General features: G+C 28.9%; 1 protein-coding gene across 1 annotated transcript in view; it reads right to left on the reverse strand.

Moving 5' to 3' along the window:
* LOC107483016 (heavy metal-associated isoprenylated plant protein 47) overlaps nucleotides 1-576 on the reverse strand; it is a 1,521-nt gene extending 945 nt beyond the window's left edge. Inside the window, exons 1-2 of the mRNA XM_016103614.3 lie at nucleotides 469-576; nucleotides 301-379 (exon numbers count right to left, since the gene is read on the reverse strand). Of these exons, the coding sequence (XP_015959100.1) occupies nucleotides 301-379; nucleotides 469-474 (85 nt within the window). The 5' untranslated portion in view covers nucleotides 475-576. The remainder of the gene's footprint in view (nucleotides 1-300; nucleotides 380-468) is intronic.
* Between the last annotated feature and the right edge of the window lie 13,753 nt (nucleotides 577-14,329).

Consider the following 14,329-nt stretch of genomic DNA (forward strand, 5'->3'; position numbering starts at 1 on the left):
AGAATAATTAAATTTTTTTTAAACTATAAATGTGAATTTTAACTAATTAGTTACATTAAAAAATCATTGTATTCGGATACAATATATTTTCTATACAATTAATTAGTGTTTAATATATTAAATCAGGTGAAAATTCTATGTAGTTATATATTAATACAATCGAGAAATATCATATCTATCTTTTACAATTGGTTACTAATATATATTATTTAATTGAACCGACTACATGACACACGTATCTTCAAATGAGATTCTACCATTAAATTAATTAAATTAATATTTTATTTCAATTTGACTAACCGTTTGCTGAAGCAGCAACCTTGAGTGCCTTTGTTCTGCATTTCTGGCAATTCATGTGGACCTGCATCACAATCTTTTGCTACAAACACAATAAACCATATTATAAATAATAAAATAAAAGAATTTAAAATTATATATGTATATGCAAGGTTTATTATATATATTTACCTTCATTTTCTTTTATGTGAAAGCTAATACTAGGTGGTTGTTGTTACAACTTTCAAGAGTTCAGAAATTAGAACCAGTTTCAATTTGATGTATGCGATGAGAATGTAGTGAGAGTTGGGTATTTATAATATATGCAAGTGAGACATGAGTAGCTAGAGTTGATGCAAAACCGAGTAAAATTAAATAACGTGGACCCTGGATTTTAAGAAATGAAATCAATTAAAGTAATGCTAAGTCAAGTCAAGGGAAAGTACAGGGAAAATTAACGGGGATTATTAACATATAAATCAATCAAGTAGTAATAAAAGTGGTGGTACTTTAGAAAAATAAAGGTTGGGTATTTTATGAGTGAACACTTGTTAAAGATATAGAAGCAGAAGCTAAGCTTTTTTAAGGAGAAAGTAATTTTTTTTATGAGTAATTACTTAAATCGGTTCTCAATAATTTTAAAAATGAACATTTTAATTTTTAAAAAAAATTAATATATAAAAATATTTTTAAGATTTTATTTTGATAGATAAATCAATTTTTAATTTATTTTTTAACAGAATAATTATTTAGATCAGTTTTTAAAAATTTCAAAAACAAATATTTTAATCATAAAAAAATTAATACATAAATCAATTTTTAACATTTTTTTCATCAGACATAATAGTCATCTATCCCAAAAAAAGTAAAATAAAATTAGGACCTGGGCCTTAGTATTGGGTCAAGGTATGAACAATAATAATAATAATATTCAATAAAATTATTAGAGATTATTTTACAAGAAATTTAAAATTGAAATTATTTGATATTTTTGTATTTAATATAATTAAAAGATGTCTTATTTTAAAAAATATTTGTATTAAAAAAATATTTTAGTTTGGATTTCAAAATATCATTATTCACCTTACTTGTTTCTAACGAATAGAGTGTATTAATATGCTAGTGTCATCATCCACATGTATAAAGTTAAGTTAATAATAATAAATGTTGACATATATTAAAAGTAAAATGGACGGGAGATTATCTAACAGAAAAAAAATGTTAGGGATTAATCTGTGTATTAATTTTTTTGGAATTAAAATGTCTTCTTTTAAAATATTTAGTAACTAATTTGGATATAATTATTCTGTCGGAAAATAAACTGGAAACTGATTTATCTGCTGGAGTAAAATTTTAAAAGTGATCTGTATATTAATTTTTTATAGAACTAAAATGTCCACTTTTAAAATCGTTGGCACTAATTTGGATAATTACTTTTTTTATACAAAATGCTATTTGTACACTAAAATCAGTCATTAAAATTAGTCATCAATATATTTGTGTATAAATATATATGTGTTTTAATTTATTTTCAATATGTATTTATATTTCAACATATATTTTATATTATTAACTAATTTTAATGGCTGATTTTGGTATATACGTAACCTAACTCTTTTTTATATAATTAGTATCGTGAGAGAAACCAAAATTTTTTCGGTGACTATTAGAAAAAAAATATAGGTAATTAATTTTTGGTTGGTTAATATATTAGACAATGTTGTTTTAGAATTTATAATTTAGATATAGAATTAAGAGTTTATAATTTAGAGTTTAAAATTTAATATAATAAATTAATTTATAAAAAAGTAGCTGATGTTAGCTAGAAAAAAAAGTTGGCTATCTTTGTTACAAAAATAAAAATTTTACAACCTATTTGGTTTCTTATAGTATTAATTTTGAGATTTCAAGAAAAAAAAAACTATAGCAGCAAAACTTTTTTTTATTCATATTTTTTTTACAGTATCTTAAAAATAAAAAATATTAAAAATAAAAATGCAAAGTAAACAAATCTTTATATTTTTATAGAAAGATAAAGTATTATTTTAATTTTTAATTTAGTTAAATTTTAAATTTGTTTCTAATGTTTGAAATTTTTTATTTTGTCCAAAATATTATATTTTATTTTATTTTAGTTTTTTGATCAATTTTTTTTCAAAAATATTATTTTTTATTATTATATTTTTTAGATAGAGACAAAGATTAGAATTATGGTGATTGTGGCCATGGTTGTAGTAATTTGGCACTAAAAGTAGCAAAATAATAAAAGAACGAAGATAATAACAGAAACAATGATATTTTTGAAAAAAATATAATTTTTATTAAAAATAAAAATAAAACAAAATAAAATATTTGAAACTGGAATAAAAAATTTTTAAATATTAGAGATGAAATTAATACTCAACACAAATATTCAAGACTAATATAATAGTTTATTATTTATATAAAACTTTTACTTTGTTATTATTAAATCTTAACAAATAAGACAATTGTTTTTTCAACGAGTTTGGTGCAAATTTTAATTTTTGATGTGAACGTGTTGACAAATTAAAAGTTTAAAAACGTGTTCTTGACGCGTTAGAAATTAAAGATTATACACCATTTACTCTACTATGTATTATGCTTTGTTATTGAATTGACTTGTTGTTCAAGTCAACTTACTACATTAGAGTATTATGGGGAATACGATTGTATACACTAATATACAGTTTAACGATGCTTTTTAGCTATGTATTTATACACTTCATCGATTCGTATTTAGTAAATAAAAAAGGTTATGTTCTCGTGTTTTTAATTCTAGAAAAAGTATAGACACTCTTAAAAATATTTATGAAAATACTTTTTAACATTAACTAGTAATTTTTAAAATCAATCAATCTAATATAATTTTATATATTAAATTAGTTCCCTCGAAATCGAACACCAAAATAACTTCAAAGTATCTTTTTTCTTTCAAGTTGATGGCTCCACCAAGTGCTCCCTCGAAACCAAACACTTCGAAAGAGAAGCGACCAGCAGCTGAGAAGTCAGCGCCTGAACCATCGTAACCTAAGCCTACGTTTGCACCTTAGTATTCTCAAAGAGGTAACGCTTATCACCCTCTCAAATCAGTGAAAGAGCATTTCATTGACCCTTTTGAACACAAAGCACAATTCATAACCTCTCACTCTAACTATAATCCTCACCGTTTTCGATCCGCCATGAATAATAATTTCTATGAAGGTGTTGTTATTCATCATACCATCTGTCCTAGTTTTCTTATTGATTTATCAACCCTGAAAAAAAAGTTTTATTTTTGCTGATAATTTTCAATTTCTGGACTGAAACCATATTTTCAAAAAAAAAAAAATCTGTCTACCCATATTTACCATGAGGGCAGCATTCATTCATATGTGAAAGGTCATGACCTTGTTTTGAATGAGAAAATCATAAGTGACGCTCTAAAATATACCGATGTCGGTGCATGTGCTTATACTTCTGGTAAATGGATGAAGGGTTAGGTATTTTCTATAGAGATGGTCTGGCTGTTGTGTGTGAAAACATGTCTCTGATTGATAGCCTCACACCAATTCACAAAGTCCTGGGTTATCTTTGGACTCAGCCACATCGTATAGTAAATCATATTATTCTTTCTCAGAGTGGTTCTTATCAGAGGATATCTTTTCTGTGACACTATGGTTTTATATGCTATTCTCACAAAATCTGAAAATTTTTTTGCATACTTAATGGTAAGGTATATGTTTGATTGCATTAGAAGTGAGAAAGATAAAGTTTTTTCTTATGACATGTTCTTAACCTGCATTTTTGAATATTTTGGTATTGACTTGTCAAATGAGACATATGAAAATAGACACTCATATCTAAAAGGAGGTGGTTCAGTGAAACAACAGAAAAAGGGACAAACTCGAATTAAAAAGGTGGTCCTTGATGATGATGACGACGACTATGAGCCAGAGGAATCTACTCCTCCATTTGCCTCTGGGACTTCAGCCTCCACTGGACATAAATCACTTCTATATGAAGTGGTAAAGGATGTAATACAGGAATTTGTCTCTCAATCCAACTATCTGATCACCTTAAATAAAGAGTAGAGAAAACTGGCTGCCAAGCATGAAAACTACCTTAGAAAACCCAGAGACAAAGTAGCCGTTCTCATGAAATTCATTGAAAATACACTTGAGGATGATAATGTGGCCTCTGCCCTGAAGAACCTGCTGATTTTGAAGGAGATGGTTCAGATGTCTGAGGATGTCTCTTTTATTGTTCTTTTCTGTTCTATTTTTTTTATAATTGTCTTATAGAACAATTGTAGTTTGTTTTAAACTTTGTCTTGTCTTGAATGACTGTAAACACATTAACTACTACTTTATTTTGCTCTTGATTTATCTAGTTATCTAGACTTTGCCTTAACAGGTTATTGCAGGTGTGAATATGCTCTTTTTTTTTCTACCTTGATAACAAAAGGAGAAGTAGTAGTATAGTAGTAGTAGTAATATAGTAGTAGTTTTTTTTTATGTTTTTAGTATAACCAATTTGGTCCCAAGGTAAGGAATAACCAGTTACACCAAAAGATGCGGTCAATACAGCCAAAACAACGTCCGTAACCCACGTCAATTCACGAGGTTTTTTAAAACCGCCGGTAAGATACACACGAAATACATGCAGGATCATCATTAAAACCATCATACTTGCCGACCATCGATGAACAGATCGGATTAACCAACCAAAGTTAGCCTCAGTCATTATATATTGAACCGAAGCAAAAGCCTCAGTGACGATGATATGTGCTCTGGTTTATGTGATGAAGACATGCTTTATTTTACAAATTTTTACAGAACTTTTGGTTCTAGAAAAAGTTGTATTCCATTTGTGAATATGTGAACATGAAACAAATAAAGAGTACAAATTCAAAGGGAGCAATCTTTGAAAAGAAAAAGGGGAGCAAGCCAAAAGCAAATGATATCATTAAAAGGGAAGTGCATTATATTTATCTAATTCAATTTTTTTTAACTCTATTTTTTAAAATTATGTTTGTCATCAAAAGAGAGATTGTAGAGTTAAGAATATGACTAATCTAAATGATGATGGCAAATATTGATATATTGAGTTAAACACCCAATCAATTTTGATTGCCTTTGTTAGTGTTGCAGGCCAAAATTAAAGTAGCACAGCAGCCCAAAGAGATAGAGCAAAGAAACAAAGATTTTCAATGGGCTCTCTGACTCTCAAAGCCCAAAGAAAGGAAGCAAAGGAATCAATTGGTTGAATGAAAAGTCAAGCCAATCCAAGTCCAAGTTGATCCATCCAAGTTGAAGCCAACCAAAGCAAATGTTCACAAGGTTCTCTTCGGTCTGACTCATGAAGAAAGAGAGAAAGCTTCCTCTTCATTCATTCACCAAAGAAGAAAGAAAGAGAAAGGTAAATCACAAAAATAAATGTCTAATCACCTAAATCAAAACAAGCAAAGTTAAGTCAGAGAATAAAGGTGATTTATTTCTATTTACATGCAATTTATTTTCTTCACTCCTTTTTCAAAGTTCTATAACGCCAATTTGGGATATTTGGAGAAAGTGATTTCTGATCATCACTGCTGTAAATCAAAGGCTCAAATTGTTTCTTGAAGACAAAGCACAAACTCAAGAGTTTGGATTTGGGTTTACCATTGAAAAGTTTCTTTTTGCTGCTCTAACTAAAGTCTTCGGTCAAGTAAAAGGAACCAACTTTAAAATTTCTAATTTGGGGTTAATTGAAGTAAGTGAGATGACAAGTTAAGGGAGCTCAGAGTTCAAAGAGTTGACACAAGAAAAATCTAAACTGTGACTTTGCAAGATGTACAAAAGAAAAAATGTTTTACTGATTTGTGTAAGGAGAAAGAACCCAAATAGAGAGTGGTGTGTGAAAATGTGAAATCTCACTACTGAGTTTAAAGTCTTCGAAACATTGCACCTACATAAAAAGAAGCACTCCGCTAAGATGAATAATGAAGTCTTGAGTTATATTGTTGGGTTCAGTTCATAGTGTTTAAGCTGTTATGCATCAATCTCCTTCATGTTTTACAGTTTGTATTTCATTTTCAATGTATATCTTTCTGTAATATCTTTGAGAGGTAAAAGGCAGAATGAGAGACATTGAGAAAAAGTCTAAGAGTAAAAAAAAGGTTGAGTGAATTTTTTGTCTTGTATCTTGTACCAGTGAAGTTCCCCTTTCTAAGTTGAGTAAGCACTTAGTGTAAAGAGTTAGGTATTAGCATAACCAAGTCAAGTTTAGGAAGAAACTTGTGTGTCCAGATAGGATTATGTGAATCCTAGGAAATTAGTGTATATAATACTTTGACTATAGTGAAAATTTCACCACTACTGTTATGGTGGAGACTAGATGTAGGTTACATAGCACAAGGCAACTGAACCAGGATACATGACTGTGTCAACTTCTTCTTTTCTCTCACTGTTCTATTTTCTGATATTTATGAGACAAAAAAAATTATCTCTTAAATTTTCTACTATACAGGTCAAACAGAAATCAAGATTGAAGTTGGGTTTAAATACTTAATCTATTAAAGAAAAAGAAGGCCATAAATTCAACCTATCATTTTTTAAGCCTTCTGTAATCTTCAAAATATCTCAATACTCTTTTTTCAGCTTTTCAACTAGCAAGCAAAGGCTTGTGCATAAATTGGTTAAGCTTGCAAATGGAGCAAAAATGAAAAATATATCAAACCTTGTAATAGACAAATATTAGACAAATATTGGAGACTACCAACTATTAATCTCGAAAGTTTTTGGATCTTGAAAATCTTCAAAACCTATAAACATTAATTGTAGAGAATATATCATAGGCTTTTTCACTCAAATAAAATAAACATAATTCAAAATTACTTGATTTCCTTAAAACAATTTTCAAAACGTAAATACCTATTTTAATAATATATAAATAGTCCTAGGACTTTAAGGGTTATATAATATATTAACCATGATATCTTAGGACAATTTATGCATGAATGTTTTAGAGGAGTAACTCATAAATCGTATCAGGGTTCACAACTTTATAGGTTACCTATAAATCGTTCTATAGTGGGAGGAGTTACGCGATTCGAGACTAAACCACACAGGGTTAACACGATTTACGTGCAAATTCCTCAACTTTGGGGACTCTCAACACCCCGTCACATTTTACCCTCAACTAGTTAGAAAACTCCATAAACATATTCTTCCCTAACTTGTCAATTACACTTATAAATGTAATTTGAAGTATTATATACATCTGTATCTTTTATTGAGATAGGCCATATTTAAATTTAGAAATTTTATAATAATACGGATATTTTTATTTGTAATTTTTTAATTTAAAATTAATACAAGTACAAGAAATTTTTAACTTAAAATTACTAATTTTAAACAGCTAATTTTTTTAAAATTGAATAAACATAATTAATCATATAAGTACAATAATATGACTACATTATCAAATTTAATTAAATTTTTAATTTAAATTTAATCTATTTAAATTTTAACTTAAAAATAAAAATATATCTTTTTATAATTTTAATTATTGATTCTATTAGAAAGGCCAAATTAAATAAAAAAAAGAGTATTGACAAATTATAATAAGAAGAATACTAAATTTTAATGCATAAATTTAATTTTTTTTTTAAAATGAGTCAAAAGGCTATTAAAAAAATATAATTTTGCATAATATAAATTCATGTCGTTTTGAATAATATAAATTTAAGTTTTTATGAAATTTGTAGTATTCATTGCTCATATATTTTTTTAATCTTTTTTATTGATGCATTTTTTTATTGAATTTTTCTTTGTCATTTTTTATTTCACTTTATATAATTTTTAATTATTTTTTATAATTTCAATTATTAATTCTATTAAAAAGACCAAATTAAATAAAAAAAGTTTTGATTTGTAATGTATCAATTTATTTTTAAAATAGGATGTGGATGTATATAATCTTTATTGATACTTATTTTTAGATTGGATTAAATAAATATACTTTTAAAAATAATTGATACATCCACATCTATTTTTAAATAAATAATTGATAAGTTAGGGAAGAACATGTTTATAGGGTTCTTTAGTTCTCCTCATGATTAGTTCGTTGTGTTTTTGTTGCAAATGTGAGAAGTACATGAAGTTAGTCCCACATCAAAAAAGTAAGAAAGAGTGATGAGTTTATAGGATGAGAGATCTATTAACTTATTACCTTAAGGTTTTGGATTGGATGTGGTGTCTTCTCATCTTAGGTTGTCTCACTTGATTCCTCCCCGAAATCTCTCCGATAGTTGAGAGCTCTCCACGGTTGGCCCAACACGTTGAGGATAAATCGTGACAACATGTTGAAAGTCTCCAAAATTGAACATAAATCGTGACAGGGTGCTGAGAGTTAGCCTTTGCATGTAAATGTGAACTCTGACACGATTTATGAGTTATTCCCCTAAAATATTCATACATAAAGCGTTCTAGAGTGTCATAGTTAATATATTGTATAACCCTCAAAGCCGTAACACGATTTATATATTATTAAGAAGAGGGTATTTAAGTTTTGAAAATTGCTTTAGGAGAATCAAGTAATTTTAAATTGTGTTTATTTTATGAAAAAGTATGAGGAGCCAATGTAATTGCTCTACAATGTGTACAATGAGGATAATTTTGTAATTAAAATCAAGTGATAATTAAAGTAATTAATTATTATTTATTTCAAATTTCAAATTCGAATGAAATTAAGATTCTCACTTTATTGTTACCTCTTTCATCTAACTCTCCCTCTCCTTTTGACTTAGCAAAAATCCCCTCCCTCAATTTGACCAAGCAGCTACCGAAGAGAGCCCACCGTCGGCGCTGGAGAACCAACCTCCATGAAGTCCGCTGCAACCCGAGCAGTCGGTGCTACCCAACCGGTCCTCTCGCACGATTGGAGTGTTTCCTTCACGCTTGATGTTCGCTACTGCTATCGTCCCGCGCACCTCCCTCGTACTACCGTCGAGCGTCGGTTGTTGACTAGGAGCTCCCTGTCGCCGTCGCCTGGCCGCCGGACATCCGCATGCCCATGTGGACCTGTGTCGTACCATACTCATCTCTGAACGCCGCGTCTTATTTGCGTTGTTTGTGTCTGTCGTCAACTAATCCAACGACACCGTTCCTTCTACCTGATCGCGACGCTTCTCTTCGTCCCCCTCTTGCACTACAAAAGGTCAGTAAAGTTATCGTTCTACTCTATAGTGTATGTTTGTTTGACACCTAAGTTTCAGATGTTCTTTGATTAGGTGTATGCTGATTTTAAAGTTTATGGTGGTGCAATGGGATTGAGTTCTTGCTGTTTATGTATGGTGGGGCTCCATACCAGACTCAGGAGAGTAAGCTTATGAGAGATGTTGATATTGTTGTTGGCACTCCTGGTCGCGTGAAAGTATTGCCTTTATAATATTTGCTGGTTTCATATAATGATTTTTCATTTTTGCAATATGATTCATACCTATTGCCAATGTTGATAGTAGAAGCTTTAGTCTATTTAATGGCAATTGTTGATGTTATATAGGATCATATAGAGAGGAAAAATATTGACCTGATCCAGCTAAAGTTTCATGTCCTTGATGAGGCTAATGAGATGCTCAGAATGGATTTTGTTAAAAATGTGGAACTAATTCTAGGTATTTGCTTTGGTTTTTGCCTCTTTAGCCAAATTTCATTTTTTTTAAATCTATAATTTATAAACTATTTGATGCCATGATGTTCCATGCCAGTGTTTGATTTTTTACTCTGTAGCTTCCTTCTTTTTTCAGTATAACAATGGTCTTTGATTTTTACAAGCAAGGTACAAGATGTTAGTAAAGTTTAGACACTTTTTTTCAGTGCTACGTTGCTAGACTTGGTTAAGCATGCATGTTTTGTCATCATCCTATGTTTTAGTGCTATTTTGCTAGTCATTTCTTAGGTAAAAAAGCTAGCAATGATACAAAAAAGGGTGCAGCCAAAGAATTCAATACCAAACAAGCAGAATAGAGAGCCACCTCATGAGAAGGTATTTGACATAACAATTGATCCAAGATGAAAAATGAAAAAGGGAAGATGATCATGCTAATTTGTTACATTTTATTTTGTTGTTGTTTAGTTTAGGTGTGATTGTAACAATCTTTTTTATCTTGAACACTGTATTGTGTTAATTAGGTGTGGAATATTTCAGATCATTATTTACATTTAGATATCAAGTTGTATGAACTAGCCTTTACCAGTGATTGTAGTTGGTTACTTTAATTTCTCACACAAAATTTTAAACTGTTTATTTATTAATTTTTATATTATATAAATTTGTATTTTTGAATCAAGGTAAGAATTGACAATTTTTTTGTGCCATCAGAATTTTTATGCACATGCCTCAGTTTTGTTTTCTGGTTTCATATCTTCTTTAGTGATATAATTTTCACTATCTTTCTTTTCTATCTTTTCTTGCATTGAACCCATGCAATATGCTAAAGTTCATCAGCATGAGCATTAGTACAGAGTGCAAAGATTATTTTAAATTAAAGAAAGAAGATTATTAAGTTTATGAAAAATTATGTTCAATTCTGACCTATAAGTATGCGTCTCATGCTAAAGTATGTTCATTTTACTAAGATGGATTGAGAGGTCAATAACAAGTTGCATAGGGATTGAAATACACCATGTACTATATTTTAAGCCATTTAAACTAAGACGAATGTTTATTTAACTATAATAACGGATGGTTCTATCTATTCTAAAGTGGATGGTTATTTTGGGTATATTATTTGTAGTACAATTTATTACCCTGCTATATAACATAAACAAAAAAATTAAAAGAAAAACTGAAATAGGCTGGATGTTCATTTTATTAGGTAGGCTGGTGGTTATTTTCATTCTAATTTGGATGTTTAATTGATTTAGATTGAATTTAACATAATTTTGCCTGATTAAAAGACTCTGTTAAAAATATTGTGAGCATGGAGTCTATTATAATTTAAAGTTTTACTAACACGTTTAATTCTGTTTAAGTTAGTCATTTTCTTAAAATTATAAAATATGTCACTATTAGATTAAGTGTCCAATAAATAAAAAAATTAATTAGTGTGTCTAATAGCAAGAATTCTAGTGTAATTGATTAATACAATAAGAATTCTTGCTGTTTATATTGCTCTTATCCATTGAATTTTCTTTTTCGCATCAATGATTGAGATAAATTCTGTACTATACTTTAAGCCATTTAAACTAAGGCGGATATTTATTTTAGTATGATTGCGGATTGTTCTTTTCATTCTAAAGTGGATGATTACTTTGGGTATACAATTTGTAGTATAATTTATGATTACTTTGGGTATAAAATTTCCAATCACCAATTTTAAGAAAACAATAAGTAATTTGTGCGCAACTAAATACGTGCTGAAGTGTTCAACAAATTCACAATCCATAGAGTATATGATGCAAAGAAATCAATTACTTAGAAAAAATATGCAAAAAATTCAATTACTTAAAAAAAAACAAAAACAAAAATAGCTAGAATGGAAACTAACCATCTGAATAAAGTGAGCCTGTAAAGTTTCTCCTTGTGTCTTCACCCTTGAAACTCAAGAATACATCATAGGACCATCCACGGCCATAGGATGAAGTCCCTCCATACAGCATCATGGCCACAAATTAAATCCAAAAGTGATGTTTATTGCAAAAGAAAAAAGAGATGATAAATTATCTATCAACAACCGGAAAGTAACAGTAAAAACAAGCAACAAAAGGCTATGAATTGATTAAATGAATAGACTTCAACAACGTTAATTATCATCAGATGTTGAAACTCTCAAGTTACTATTGACTTTGTTGAGGAATAGAGACGGATTCAGAAAATTTAGTAATGGAGGGCCGAATAAAAAATTTATCAAATATATATATATATAATTATAAATTTTTTTTATAATTTTATTTTTAATATGATAGTTACATAAAAAATATAACAATATTAATAGTACATTATAAAATTATAAAGTACCAATAATTTATAGCGTGTTTAGTTAAAAATAATCACATATCTTATTAATTAAAATTAATTATTTTAAAATTTTTTAAAAATTTGAAAATAAATGATAAATTATTAATTATTTGAAAGACACAATACTTTTATAGAATACAAGATATAAGATATTTTTATAAAAGTTTTTCTTTTAACAACATAAATTTAGAAAAAAATAAATATTTTTTATAAGAAAAAAATATCTAAAGTACATAATATGATTACCAAAATATAACTACATAAGTTATTATTACAATAATATAAATTTTAAATATGTTAATATAAAATAAACAAATAATTTTTTTAAATAAATATAGAGATTATTATATAAAAACTAATTTGAAAGTTATAAAGTCTTTGAGGGTATGATATTAAATTAGTTAAGTTAAAGTTATTAGTGAATTAAACAATTAAGAGATAAATCTATCACATAATAAAAAATAATACATATGAAAATACTAAATTATATAATTTTTTTATTTTTTTAAATACATATCTCATATATAAATATAGTTTCTAAAAATTTTTGGGGCACCGATGCCACTACTCGCCCCCTCTAAGTCCGTCCCTGTTGAGGAACCAAAGTGGTAGCTAGAGACTTAAAACTTGTGATGGTATAAATTGACTGACTCTAAATGATCCCTAAGATTAACTTACCCCTAAAAGCAGACAAATATTGCTTCATTAACTAACGTAAAGCTGTAATATTTCCATGTTCCTAGATGGCTAAACCCAATCTTCAACAAAACTTGTGCTTTGAAGGACTCGTTTCGCAAGCTTTTGACCATTCAGCTTCAATATTAGTTTCTGTTACAAATACCCATTCTTCCTCAACTTTCAACCTTGGCAGTTTATTCCTCAAAGGTAAATCAGAGAGTCCGAGAGTCCGACTCGGCCAACTATAAACATAACAATCCAGCAGGTAAATCAGATTCACACAAAGCAAAAATATGGCACACCTAAACAGTAAAGTAATCAGTGCAATTCAATGATCCAGTTATTTATTGAATTCACCATATGTTCCATCAAACATTAGCCGATTCAAAGAAGCTTTCAACATAATAACATCAAACTAGCACTCATGATCATCAAAGTCAATCCTCCAAATGTCCCTATAGTAACAATCTCTACTTAAGAGAAAAACCTTATTCAAGCAATCATAAAATCGACGATGAAAACCAACCATCCGATTACATACAGAAGTAAACATCGAATGAAATAAGCAAAGGATATATCAAACAGACCAACCATCCAATACCCTATTAAAGTAACAATCCAATAAGGTTAAACAAAAAATTAATATACTAGGAGGAGGAGCACAGCCATCAACATTCTTGTTTGCGCTGAAAAAGAAAGGGTTTTGCATCCTACGATAATACCCATAACGCGAAAGGATTCCTTGAGCAGGTATTTAATTGGAATTTACCCAAAATATCTACCTCACATTCTTATTTTTCTATGATTCTAAGTTTCTAACTCTACCAAAAGAAGCAGGCAACCTGCAGCCAAATAACATCATTAATAGTATAATCTTACCTTTCAATTGATGTAACTTTACTTATTAGGGCTAGATGGCCTCAGAAGATAATCCTGATGCATAGAAGCTGAAAAGAAATTATTGGCATTGAAGACTTTAGCTTATTTCTAATTTCTGATATGCTTCAGAAGATTTATCACATCTAAGCCCACTTTTAAAGTAATTCTTCACCAAGTTATTGATTTATAACACAAAACAAGTAAAGTAACGGATTGTGACTCAAGAGAAAATAAAATTTAGATTTATCCAATATTTCCTCTAAAAGTAGTAGTCAATTTCATGAAACTAGAATATAGAGGAATAAGAGGATGCTCTTACCTACGAAATTTCATACATCTACTTTCAAACCGTGGATTATAATTACATTGGAAGATCTGTAACTAATGCCTCCAAGTGGCACCCAAAGCACTTCAGGAATTCACTGAATACGAACAAAAAAAAAAAATCAGAAAGCATAAGGATGTAATCACCAACCGTACATGTAAATTCATTTTC

The sequence above is a fragment of the Arachis duranensis genome, chromosome 4, assembly GCF_000817695.3.
Source record: "Arachis duranensis cultivar V14167 chromosome 4, aradu.V14167.gnm2.J7QH, whole genome shotgun sequence".
Taxonomy (NCBI): domain Eukaryota; kingdom Viridiplantae; phylum Streptophyta; class Magnoliopsida; order Fabales; family Fabaceae; genus Arachis; species Arachis duranensis.